The sequence below is a fragment of the Montipora capricornis genome, chromosome 12, assembly GCF_036669925.1.
Source record: "Montipora capricornis isolate CH-2021 chromosome 12, ASM3666992v2, whole genome shotgun sequence".
NCBI classification, from domain to species: Eukaryota; Metazoa; Cnidaria; class Anthozoa; order Scleractinia; family Acroporidae; genus Montipora; species Montipora capricornis.
The window spans coordinates 15,269,857-15,281,730 of record NC_090894.1 but is presented as its reverse complement, the minus strand read 5'-3'; the positions used below and the strand labels follow the sequence as shown (position 1 = coordinate 15,281,730).

Sequence of the window (11,874 nt, the reverse complement as noted above, 5' to 3'; positions counted from 1 at the left end):
TTTGGTTTCACTTTCCCGACTGTTGGAAAAAGTGTCGCGAGAACTTTCCACCACTCACTGGGTGAAGTAATGCAAATCAAAGCATTCGCTAATTACTTTCGACGACGTCCACTGAAAGCTGCTCTAAAAACAGGTGTTTGCCATAATACGATAAAGCATTATCTCTGTCTTTCCTCAGTGGGTCCGCTTCCAACCGAACCAAATGGGGAAGCTCAAGATCAACAAGCCAGTCACAAGAACCGTAATCGACGAAGCATGTACCTCGCTCTCCTATAAAACGAGAAGGGAAAAAGACTCGGACTAAAGCAGCAGTTTTTATTGTAGAATACGCCATGATTTACCCCAAGGTAAAACCAAATCTATCAGGCTCCCGAACGAAATAAGGCCACGGTGGCTCTGTTTTTTTTGGTGTGTCTGTCCTGGTCAAGGCAGACTGGGATGGCAGTCAAGATTGAAGGCCGACGCTGATTCCACTGACGTACTCAGAGTATCACAAAAACCACGTCCAGCAAGTATCCTGTTTTTTTAAAAAAACCATTCGTGGTGGTTATTTTGACTACAGCCGAATGCAATGTTCTCTGCTCAGCCCGTCCTACTTCCAACCCGTCCGTTTTGTGCCACGCCTACTAACCTGCATGATTGATTGGCGCCTCCGTCCAGGTCTCGTCCAGTATTTGTCCAGCTGGCTCACACCCGCGCCTGGTTTTCGTGACGCTTTTGGTAGCTGTTGTTGGCGGTAATCAGTGAGAGAATTTTCTTCAGATAGTAAGAAGTGAAACAATAGTTAAACCCCAGCGTGCATCGACAACCAATCCAATGCGCTTCTCCAGAAAGTAGCTCTACCTCATCACCGGTTTTCCCGTGTTCCGAATGATCCGTCCTTGAGTCGATCGAATTTCAGATCTCATTCCCGGATTACACTGAACATTTTCGGATCCTGAAAAAAAGGATGCACAATTCTTTTTTGTAGCCCTAAAGACGGTGCCTACTATTGTCATTGGCGCATACATTCCACAACTTAGAAATCTCGAGATATTCTGTTCCCTATGGGTTGTGCTTCCATTTTCTACTACAGAGATATTTTTGCGGCGATCTAAGACTATGAAGAAGGTAGCACAAAATCAGCAGAGTGCTCTTGGTATCCAAAAAGAAAACTGGGGGTAACCACAGCATTTATCACAAAGAGATAATTAGCGCTTCAATTGGAAAAGAACGCCATACATTGCTTTGTATTTTAAAGCATTTTTACAATATTGTTTTATTAGTAATTATCTTTCGGAAAATCCGTGGTTAGCCCCAATTTTACTTTTATAAGTAAAAAATTTCAATAGCACTTGCTATTCAAAAAGAGATCAAATGCTTTTCCCGCATTTTTAGAAACCGGGAAAAAATACCTTTGAATTTAGGGCGACCGTCCTTAAACCAAATGTCTCCTGCACTTGTCGTCGTGTGCACGGATGTTCATCGTTCTCGCAGAAGCGGGAGTTTAAGCAAAAAAGACTTCACTCCAAAAATATAACAGGGCCCTACCATACGAATATTCCAATTTGTTTACCTTGTACAATACGGGCAAACTATCCTGTCACTATATGGGTGCGAACGTGTTTTAAAAGTAAGATAGAAAATAACTTTTCACTGTCGCATTCTCACGTTGTCGTCAAAAGCTTCAATTGTGTGATTCACAATTTGTTTGTTTGGTGTAGTATGTCAAATCAAATGCACGAAAATGCTTGCCTGCACAACGGTTTTCCGTTTCCCTTTAAAAAAACCAATAACATTCTTGCTTGTTGTGCGTTGTCGTAGCCATGAGCTGTTGTCGTTCCTCAAACTCCCTAACGCGGTCTAACGAAGAAACCAAAGCGTGGCAATTCTCTACCTCATTAATTGTAGGTGTGTTTATGATGCTCGTCGCTCGATGTGCGTACCGCAATGTGACTTAGTGTTTGTCTTTCCGTAGTTACATTCGGCGGGAAAGGCTATAAGAGTGAACAAACAGAAAAAAAAGCTGGTGAGTATTTTGTGTTGGAGCGTGGCAGCTTTCATTACTTGCATTTTTCAGGTGAGCGTTGGGTCAAATTTCACGATATTGCAGATTGGACAGAAGTTTTCGAGCTAATTTCTGGTACCAATCAGGATCGACCCCTAAAAATCGAAACAGAATGGCCCTAATTTTCCCACGCTCATGACCGCTGCACCTGACTTCAGAAGCCTTGTCGCGGTCAACACCTTAAGAGAAACACAGTGTTACACTAGTGTCGACAGTACACTCTAGGTGTCAACTCACCTGGTGTTTGGAATCCCGTAGGAACAATGAAACATAAAACTTGATGTTAACACTATTGTTAAACTGCCTAACGCCACCGCAACCATTTGTCTGTTGCATTGACGACTCTTAGTTGAAAACCTCTCCTACATAAAGGGGAAACAACTCAAATATATCTTACCGCAAGCCATGACAGTCTTGGAATTTCCTCCTAAGCTGTCCTTTAGAATAAATGTAAGCACAGAATCGCGATAACGGTGTACAACAAAGCTTCTTCCTGGTAGGAACGTTTCCTTCCTGGCGAGGAGTGCATTAATGGAATTTCTGCGGCTATTAAGGACCAAACAAAGATTAAGAGAACATTAATTGCCAAAATTTTCTCGGGGAAGATTTGTCCTTGCTTTGATTTTATGACGCTACGCTAAATCGCCATCTTGATCAAAAATCTGCCGCCACTATCGCTGTCAATTGCAGGTTATGGAAAACCAATTGAGAATTGTAGCTAATGGAATTCTGAACAACTGCGGTGCTGCTGCGGTGGATGTTTGAAACACGCAGATATGGGAGAATTAACTGAGTTGATACGAGGGGATTGACCAGGGTAGGAAGAGTGAAAAAACGCACGTGACGGGCGGTAGCCCTGCACGGTCTGAAAAAAATGGTTTTTTGAAAAAATGAGAGTAGCTACACTAAGGTTAAGGTTTAACTTTTTGATGGGCTTACGCTCGAACAGTACGTCAGCTTATTAATCTACTTATGGCTGTCAATTTAAAAATTGATGTCCGTTTTTTCATGCGTCTGTCATGTTATTGATCATGAATTCGTCATAACATTGTCAAAGTAGCTGTGGATCCACGAGGCGATAGCCGAGGGGATCCGCAGACTACTTTTGACTTTGACTACTTCAAGCTGACGCGACCAATATCGCGTCAATATCGCAAAAATTATAAATTTATGTGTCTGTCCGCGCTTATTGACAATAAAAATTAGCCAATGAGCGCGCGAAAATTTTGCAGTCATTGTAAAATGTTTTATCTCAGCTTGGTTGATACTACCAAATTGCCCGCAAACGTCTTCCCGCGGTTGGTGCCGGCCGGCCTGCTGCAAGTGTTTGAATAGCATTGTGACTGGATGTATTTAGATCTTGGTAGTAAACATAAAAACAACATGCAAACGGCTCTCCCATGCACCTGTAATTTCGCAGTTAAACACGTCTTAAACACAACTTAACACATCACTTTGCCAAATTGCAGGAAGTCGCAAAATTGAAAAGCGCAACCGAAAAGAAAAACGAAAAGTCCATTATTTACCAAGAGTGGAGATGACAATCCCTAAAGTCACAAGAGATTTGTTAATGTTAGCTCCTTCCTTAAGCCTGTCGCCAACAGCACCACTTGACGTTGCACGCTCACTAAGAATAATTGAAAATTAAAAGACGACTGGATTGTGAGAATTCCCTTTTACTTAGCGCTAAAGAAGACAGACGTGGTTTGAGGGAGACGCGGGAGGGTGGGTTCGGGTGTTTCAACCGCTTCTGGCAATGAAAACAGACTTGAACAGATGTCTTTCTTTTGTGGTCACTCTGGGATACAGGGAAAATGCACGAGTTGCACCTACGACCTTCCTATTAGCGATTCAGATGCTCGACCACTTATATGAGACTCGTGTGAGAGAGCCCCAAAAAACAAGCTGGTAGCTACTAACCTGCCAGCCAAATCGACCAAGTGAATCTTGCTGATTGTTTCACTTGGCATATCCTGCACGAATTTGGCCTAAAAAGTAAATTAACATGTTGACTACAGACACAGTTGTTTATCATAAGCAGAGTAATACAGAAGCTTCACGTGTTAGTATGAACCTATTTTTGGGTGGTGTAGGGAAACTTTATATGCTAATTTTATCTGACAGGAGCCAATCAAGATGGGTTGCAGTCTCGCTGTTTTTAAAAGCAGGGTTACATACATACATACATACATACATACATACATACAATGTACTTAATTGACCGCTCCCCATAGGGGCTTTTCAGGGCCAATGAAACACAGTTAATGAAACAACGGAACAGAACAACAACAACTGTTAAGAATCCCAACTGGCCAGAGGCAAACCAGTTGGCTAGTTACAAGTGCAGCTGGAAAGTTGAACCAGGGGCTAACAGGAACAAATTCGACGAGTGGTCAGAGCGGGTCTTGAACCCGGGATCTCCGGATCTCAAGGCAACCACCCTAACCACTAGGCCAAACTGCCTGAGGGTTACTTCCTCATTCGCACATCTTTTTCAAATTATGCAAGACTGTGCAAAAAAATGGAGGATACTATGAAGGGTTTGTTGGGTGAGGCTGATTTATGAGGGAATAATATCTCCTTTTAGTATATACTAAACAGTAAGAGCGCTGAACACGCGCACAGATGGGCTACACAAATTCCGGGTATCCTTTGCTATTCACCTCCGAGCAACTTTAACGGGATTTGTGCCCAAAAATATTGTAATCTTTGCAGAAAAAATGAGTTAAAAACCACCTTTTTGTGCTATATTATCTCAATGTTTTAGTACATACTAAAACAACTATTCACTGAAATGGAGGTGGCTAGTGGTGGATATTTACAGGGCCGCTTCGTGGTTCGGTAAATATCCACCACTAGCCACCTCCACTTCGGTGAATAGTTGTTAGATTAACAACTGAACTACGGATATCAGATTTCCAGCATTTTCATTGGCTCGCCGAACACAGGCTATCAGCTCATATACCTGCTGTACCTAATATGGTCAACAAAAAGTCAGCAATAAAGCGAGCTGAAATCATTTTTGCAGCTCTGAGAAAAAATGGCTGACAAAAGCCGTTTTGGACCGGAATTGTCCAAGGCAGAAATTGATGCTTCAGTGGAAGAATTGTTGATCCTTGAGGTTTTAATAAAACAATTATTCTACTCGGGCTTGCTGGATATACAAAGATTATAACCAACTTGGAATGTTATCTATCACTTCATATCCAGTGTGCACTTGTGGGAATTAAAATTATTGTTATATGACCATGGCATTACTTTTAAAAACCTTGTGCAAACACTGGCCAACTCACAAATCGTTTTACTAAATCAGACTGAAAATTTATAGAGTAATAATATTTTCCTTCACAACTTCGAAAAGATAATTTAATGTGGATGATCAATGAAAAGGCAATAACTTTACAGTTAAAACGAGTTATCACAAACTCTCAAGGATTTTAAAGCCACTTTACCAGCATTGAGGAAATTCCTACCACGAATTTGAGATGAATACTATAGATATTGTGTACCTGAGTGAACTTTATGGTGAAAATTGCATGTGAACGACTGCTTGTGTTGTTCATCTTTGTGAAAGCGGTTGCTCTGAAACAGGAAATACCATAACATGATACAAACCGTCCAGTTACAGGAAAGGGTTGTAAAGGGCTAATGACCAACCAACCACAAGATGAAATAATGACCCATCAATATCCCAGAATAACCTTCTCAGATTACATTTTGACCTTTACAGTAACTTAATCAACTCATTGACAGATTAATAGATTTTACTGTCGAACACCAGACGACTTTACTCATAAATGGGCCTTATTTGCACGCGTGGCGGCCATATTGGCCATAGACAATAAATTTCGTACCCTGAGCCTTGAGTTGAATGTTTGGGAACGAGTTTCAGTGGGGCAAAACAAAAGTTTTCAATCCCTCGGGACTCAACAGGGCCGTTGCGTGACTAAGGTCCATGGTGGGGCGGATCAGGAGTCATTCGGTTTCCTCCACTCAAAAGCAATGTCCCCTTTAATTAGTTAACCCATTGACCTCTGGGAGTGAGACTCTGTAAATTAAACACCAGATGATTTTACTTGTCAATGGGGGGGAGGGGGGAGGGGGGAGGGGGAGGCGGGGAGGGGGAGGGGGGTTCTGGAGTCAATGAGTTAATGGGTCCCCTCAATCTTGTTTGACAACTGCAGCAATATGAGGGAGAGATAGATGACTGGGAAGTTCAGGGGATATGTGAACTTCCAGTTACTTCAGAGAAGCACTGTTTAACTCATGGCTGTCCCCACAACTTGGTTCAAGTACATCCAAACACAAGCATTTTTCACTTTACCACTCTGCGTGCAAGCAGTACGGGCAGAAACAAGAAAAATATCTTTTAAACCTGCTTTTTAAAGTGATACTATGGTGGGGTGCACTACCCACCTGTGGAAAGAACCGTTGGGCACCCAATCAAATGGAAAATATCTTTGAGGATTTTGGTCAAATTCAACTGCAATCAAAAGCCAGTTAGAGCGCTGTGATAATTTGGTGTGAAAGTTTTTTGGGTTTGCTTGCATGAAAGTTTCATTTAAAAGAACCAGTTACTAACCTAAGCCTGTTTCCTTGCTCCATAAGAACTTCAACAGAATCAAAATCAGACACATGTTGCTTTGTTAAACCTGGACAGAAAAAGAGTGTTTCAATTATTCAAAAGTGAGCCTTGTGGATTACGTGGAGGACACCTGTGTCCCTGATGTGACGCTCACATTGTTGGCTCAAGGCCTAGATTGAATGGCCCTGCCATTTCTCGGTTGCTCCATAAAGGTGTATGAATGGTACTTGCAAAAAACTACTGGGGTTAACCCTGTGATGGAGAGTCATCTCATCTACGGGAAAAGTGACAATTGATGGTCTGCATCTGACATCACAGCGGCCATGTTGGTGTACAGAACAATGCAGTAAAATGTCTTTTGGCAATTTGACTCTGTTATTATGCAAAACTTGTGGGGCCATTTTCTATTGTTTTGTACACCAACATGGCCCATCTCAATCACGTGGATGCAAACCAACGAATATTCATTCTTCGTGTTACTGAAACCAGCTAGAGCTCAGCATGTCAGAACTTATTGCTCATGCACAACTTTTTCCCTCCCTTAACTTAAATAAACTTTAATAGACAGTTAACTGAGACATATCAATGTTCTTTAACTCCACCCACCATTTGATATAAAAGGGATTATGTCATGAATGACTTGCCTTCAACATATGGCCCCTCCTTAGGATGTTCACGGACTTTCAAGTTTTGTTGAGGAAGCCTTTTCAGCTTCTGTGGCCTCAGAAGATCACGCACATGTTCATTGTAGATTTCCAGGTAACTACAAGAAAAAGATTTCTACTTAATTATCCTCTCAATTCTAGGAAAGCATTCAATTTGAGAAATTGATATAAAGCATTTCCTCAATTTAAGCAATAAATGTTTTTTTTCTGTTTACCTGACTTCAGTTCTAAATGTAGAACTTAAAGAAGTGTTTTCCTCAATGTACCGGAAAAGTCCCTAAAATAATTGCAAAAATCCGTTTGCAATTTTATTATTGTAACATGTTTAAAGAAAATTCAATAATCAACATTGCAATGATCTGCATGGGGCCAGTTGTTCGAAGCCTGGTTAGCACTAACCGTTGGTTAAGAGGTACGTTTCCATGGTATCTAACCCTGGTTAGCGCTAACCATGCTTCGAGCAACCCAGGCCTAATGTCTAGGCTTGCATTGCCCTTTATTTTATACTATCCTTATTCCAGGGGTTTCATTAATAAGGGCCGGGCACTGGGCAAACTGGCCAGCTGTGGACATGACTTTGCCCGGTTGCTTTCAACATCTCAAATGTTTTTTTTTTAAATATATATTATACAAAGATTGATTTAAAAAAAGTACATTTTTGTCCTTTTCTTGATCTGTCTTCCGTTGTCAAAATGTCATAATTTCATATGCTGCGTCTCATAAGCCATTGCCCCATAATGCATTGTGAGTAAAATGGTGCTCCATAAAAGACCAGCTGAAATGTCCCCATGTTACATGTTTTGCTATGGTGGCACAGAAAAGATCGCGGTCAATTGTTGATTATTTTTCTTAGTGAGCTGAATTGCCTCCAGCTGAGAAAAGGCCAAGATGTGAGTGCACTTTATTTGTGTCACGATAAAATAAATTAATTTTCCAGTGGATAATGGCATCAGATCATTAAATTGTCTACAGCAGGTGTGATTTTTCTGTGGTTGAAAAACATTGCTTTGGGCTTCAGAATGCAGGAAAACACATCTCTGCAACTTAAGAATTTCCCCCACATATCCTAGGAGCCAGGGCCTTACCAATACTTTGCCCAGGTGTTAAACATATACCTGGGTATACCCCCCCGCTTCAAACCTTAATGAAACCCCTGCTATTCATGATATTAAGGGCAGTTAAAAACCAAAACCAGAAAATTGAATGAAAATCCACTAATCAGACAGAATGATGTGGCCCTTTGATCATGTCTGCGGCTATGATTGACGGGCGAGAGAAACAAAACCTTTCTTGAAATTTGCACATTAGGTGAAGACACAGAATCACCTTGCATATTCTTGGGATAAGTCCAACTTCCTCCTGAAAAAAGACAGAAACATGTTCCATAAGAGGAAATTTCTTACTGAAGTTATTGTGGAGAGATTGGGGCTGGACCATCTGTGAGTCAGCCAGTCTTGCAAGCCGTGAGAGTCTTGCATTTAAGTCTAAGCACCCATTCCAAATAGCACTGATAAACAGTATTTAAGTCTAAGCACCCATTTTAAAATGGTTGGCTTTCAATAACTGTGTGACTCCCATGGCGCACATTGTCTTCACTCAGAGAAATTTGACAAATGTCACTAAGACTTAAACTTATAGAGCTCAAGGGAAATGAAAGACAGTGATAAGCAAAGACAATAAACTGCAGGCTGGAAGTCATATGACATCATGGCCTGTGCCCCTGACCTTCAAAGGATTGACACCTGGGCCCAGTTGTCTGAACGGTGGATGGCACTGTCCACTAGGTACCGCAATAATTATTGGTTTTGCTAGCAGCGTTTATCCTCTGGATAGTGATTTACCTGGTGGATCGGTATCTACCTTTTGAACAACTGAGGTCAGCTCCTTTTTCAGCACATTCACATGAAACAATGGATGAGCTGTTGTGAAGAGTGGGATTCTAATGCTGAATGAGACTGGCTGGAAGGAGCCTAATTTGTGATTTACTCTGTCAAACTGTATTTAAATGCACTTCATAATCCTATCATAAAATACGCTAAAGGCTAAAGGGAAAGTACTAATCACATCCTTACATTTGTTCCCATCATCGTGTATGTCTTTCCAGCACTTGTTTGACCATAAGCAAATAAGCAGGCATTGTAGCCTTCAAATGCTGCATCAAGCACACCTTGTCCAAGGTCTGAAAAAACCTGAAATTATGTATAAATTACTTCTTAATAAATAATGATACATTGTTTTTTGTCATTTCAATAAGGTGGTCATGTCAGATGCCTAATTGCTCCTTGTTAATCAATGCCTTCTCTGGCCATCCATTTGTTGAATTTGTCTTCATTTAGGGATTAGGGTTAGCGTGCTAGAGAATGATCATAGCACTGACCATTTCATCCATTCCCAGTCAGGAAGTCTGCTGCTGGGGAGGGAGGGGGGGGGGAGCGCTGAGTTTGCTGGTTCTACACCCTGCTTTGAGAGGTTCCCCCCTCGTATTGAAATATTGTTTGACCATACGAAAATGACTAGAAGGTCACCTAGGAAGGACTGGAATGAAACTCTAAGTCAATTAAATTCAGAAGACTGTGCTACTGTAGAGTTATTGACTGCTGATTAGCCACAGGATGTGGTCTGCATCAGACCTTAAGACATCAGTATAGTACTAAGACATTTTAATAATAATAATAATAATAATAATAATAACAACAACAATGATAATAATAATAATAATAATAATAATAACATCAAAAGGTGCAAAGAAAAGTTTGGCAAGCTAGATGTATCTGACTTCCTTTGAAGTGTACAATTATCAGCCATTCTTGAAACTGCTCACCTGTTGCGGAAAGTGTTGTGTCTCTAAGCTATGGGGAGTTGCTGAGAGAGAATCTAATAATAACAATAATAACCAGAGGGGATCCTTGGAAGAGTCCTTGAAGTTTAAGGTTGCTTGTTGCCACCTGATTACGGGACTAGAATTTTCAGCATTACTATAACTCAATCATGTACCATAATCACCATAATTATTATCTTTATTTTATTATTAGTGGTCTTGAATTTAACAACACCATACTTTGAATTTTGCTAACTAGTTGCCTCCAGGTAGTCAGGTGTGTTCATAACTCCAGTATTTTCCTTGATCTGTGCCATTAGTACTAAGCACAATTATATTTTACCTGCTCCTGTGTAATGAAGTGCCGATCCTTTGCGTTTACTGACCAGTACGAGTAATCAAAAAAGAACTCTTTTTTCAAATCTCGCCCTTTGTCACCTTCCACGACAGCATCACCATAAAGCTTCAAACAGTAAAAAAAAATACATAAATTTGTGAAAAACCAAAACTAACAAAAAGTATTAGACAAGTATTATTTAGACATAATACAATTTGACTCAGTTTCCTGGTTTGACTGTCATCCCAAGATGACCATATTTTTCCAGGTGACATGCATTCATAAGTTCTGATTAATGGAGGAAGGAAAGAATTTTTCTCAAAAACAGTGAACTCTTTAAAAGCTCTTTCCCACTTCTTGAGTGCAGCTTGTCAAACGTTCAAAACACATTATTTGTAGATATATGCATCACAAAATAACATTTATAATGAAAGCTAGACAGTACAGATTTTCAGTTTTCAAAGCAAGGAAAACGGGTTGATTTTACTGTAAATAACCTAAGGGTGGCTAGCCACGGCCCACTTTGGCTCCATTTTTTTCTATTTATCTGCTTTTTATTGTATTTTTATTTTTGCTGGAACAGATACTGTTTACCTGACACGAACATGCAAAACATAAACACATAAAGAAGTCACAATGGCAGCCTGCACTATCTGGACTTTCATCAGAGCATATATTCCTTGATCTGCCACTGACACCATATTAACAGTCATAATAAGACCATGAATGTGCAAGCCAATTGATACTAAATTCAATGATACAGATGAAACTACAGTGTCCTCAGGTAACTAAACCCCATTTTATACCACATTTAATGCAAAAGCTGGTTTATTAAATGACTTTGAAAGCTTCAAGACACTTAAAAAAGCTTTAAAATGTCATAGAACCACATTGAAGTAAATAACCTGTTTATTTACGAGATTACCAACACTGACTCGCTATGATGGCACATGTTTGTTTCTTGGTTTTTTGGTTTGGAATACTTCAGGGCGAGGTAAGTACTTCTAGAATATTCCATTTAATCAATATTATATGACTAGCAGCTGCCCTGCGTAACATTAGGATTGTTTATTCTCAGATTACTCACAAATATTCTATATTAGTATAATTACATAGGTGATCATTGAAAATTGTATGCCCTGATTAGTTGCCGTTGAGGTGATTACTCCGCTATATAATCACCTAAGCGTTTTTTTCAAAATGGCCAAAAGCCGTTTTGTCAAGGTGACAGACGAAGAAATTAATATTATTGTTTCAAAGAAAATGCATATTTTTCAAATAATTACCTACGTAATTATACTAAAACAATTCTTCACCTCAGGCTGGGTGAATATCGGTGAATAAAAACCAGGACTTTGTGTCAGTTTTTATTCACCAAGATTCACCTCTCATTCGGGGATTAATAATTATTGTTAATTAATG

At 40.1% G+C, this 11,874-nt stretch overlaps 1 protein-coding gene across 1 annotated transcript in view; it reads right to left on the bottom strand.

Annotated features, from left to right (window-relative positions):
* LOC138026288 (kinesin-like protein KIF16B) overlaps nucleotides 1-11,874 on the bottom strand; it is a 50,541-nt gene that overhangs the window by 35,706 nt on the left and 2,961 nt on the right. The window contains exons 3-11 of the mRNA XM_068873569.1: nucleotides 10,459-10,578; nucleotides 9,370-9,486; nucleotides 8,624-8,656; nucleotides 7,513-7,574; nucleotides 7,277-7,395; nucleotides 6,630-6,699; nucleotides 5,557-5,629; nucleotides 3,968-4,035; nucleotides 3,574-3,674 (exon numbers count right to left, since the gene is read on the bottom strand). Coding sequence (XP_068729670.1) covers nucleotides 3,574-3,674; nucleotides 3,968-4,035; nucleotides 5,557-5,629; nucleotides 6,630-6,699; nucleotides 7,277-7,395; nucleotides 7,513-7,574; nucleotides 8,624-8,656; nucleotides 9,370-9,486; nucleotides 10,459-10,578 — 763 coding nt within the window. The remainder of the gene's footprint in view (nucleotides 1-3,573; nucleotides 3,675-3,967; nucleotides 4,036-5,556; nucleotides 5,630-6,629; nucleotides 6,700-7,276; nucleotides 7,396-7,512; nucleotides 7,575-8,623; nucleotides 8,657-9,369; nucleotides 9,487-10,458; nucleotides 10,579-11,874) is intronic.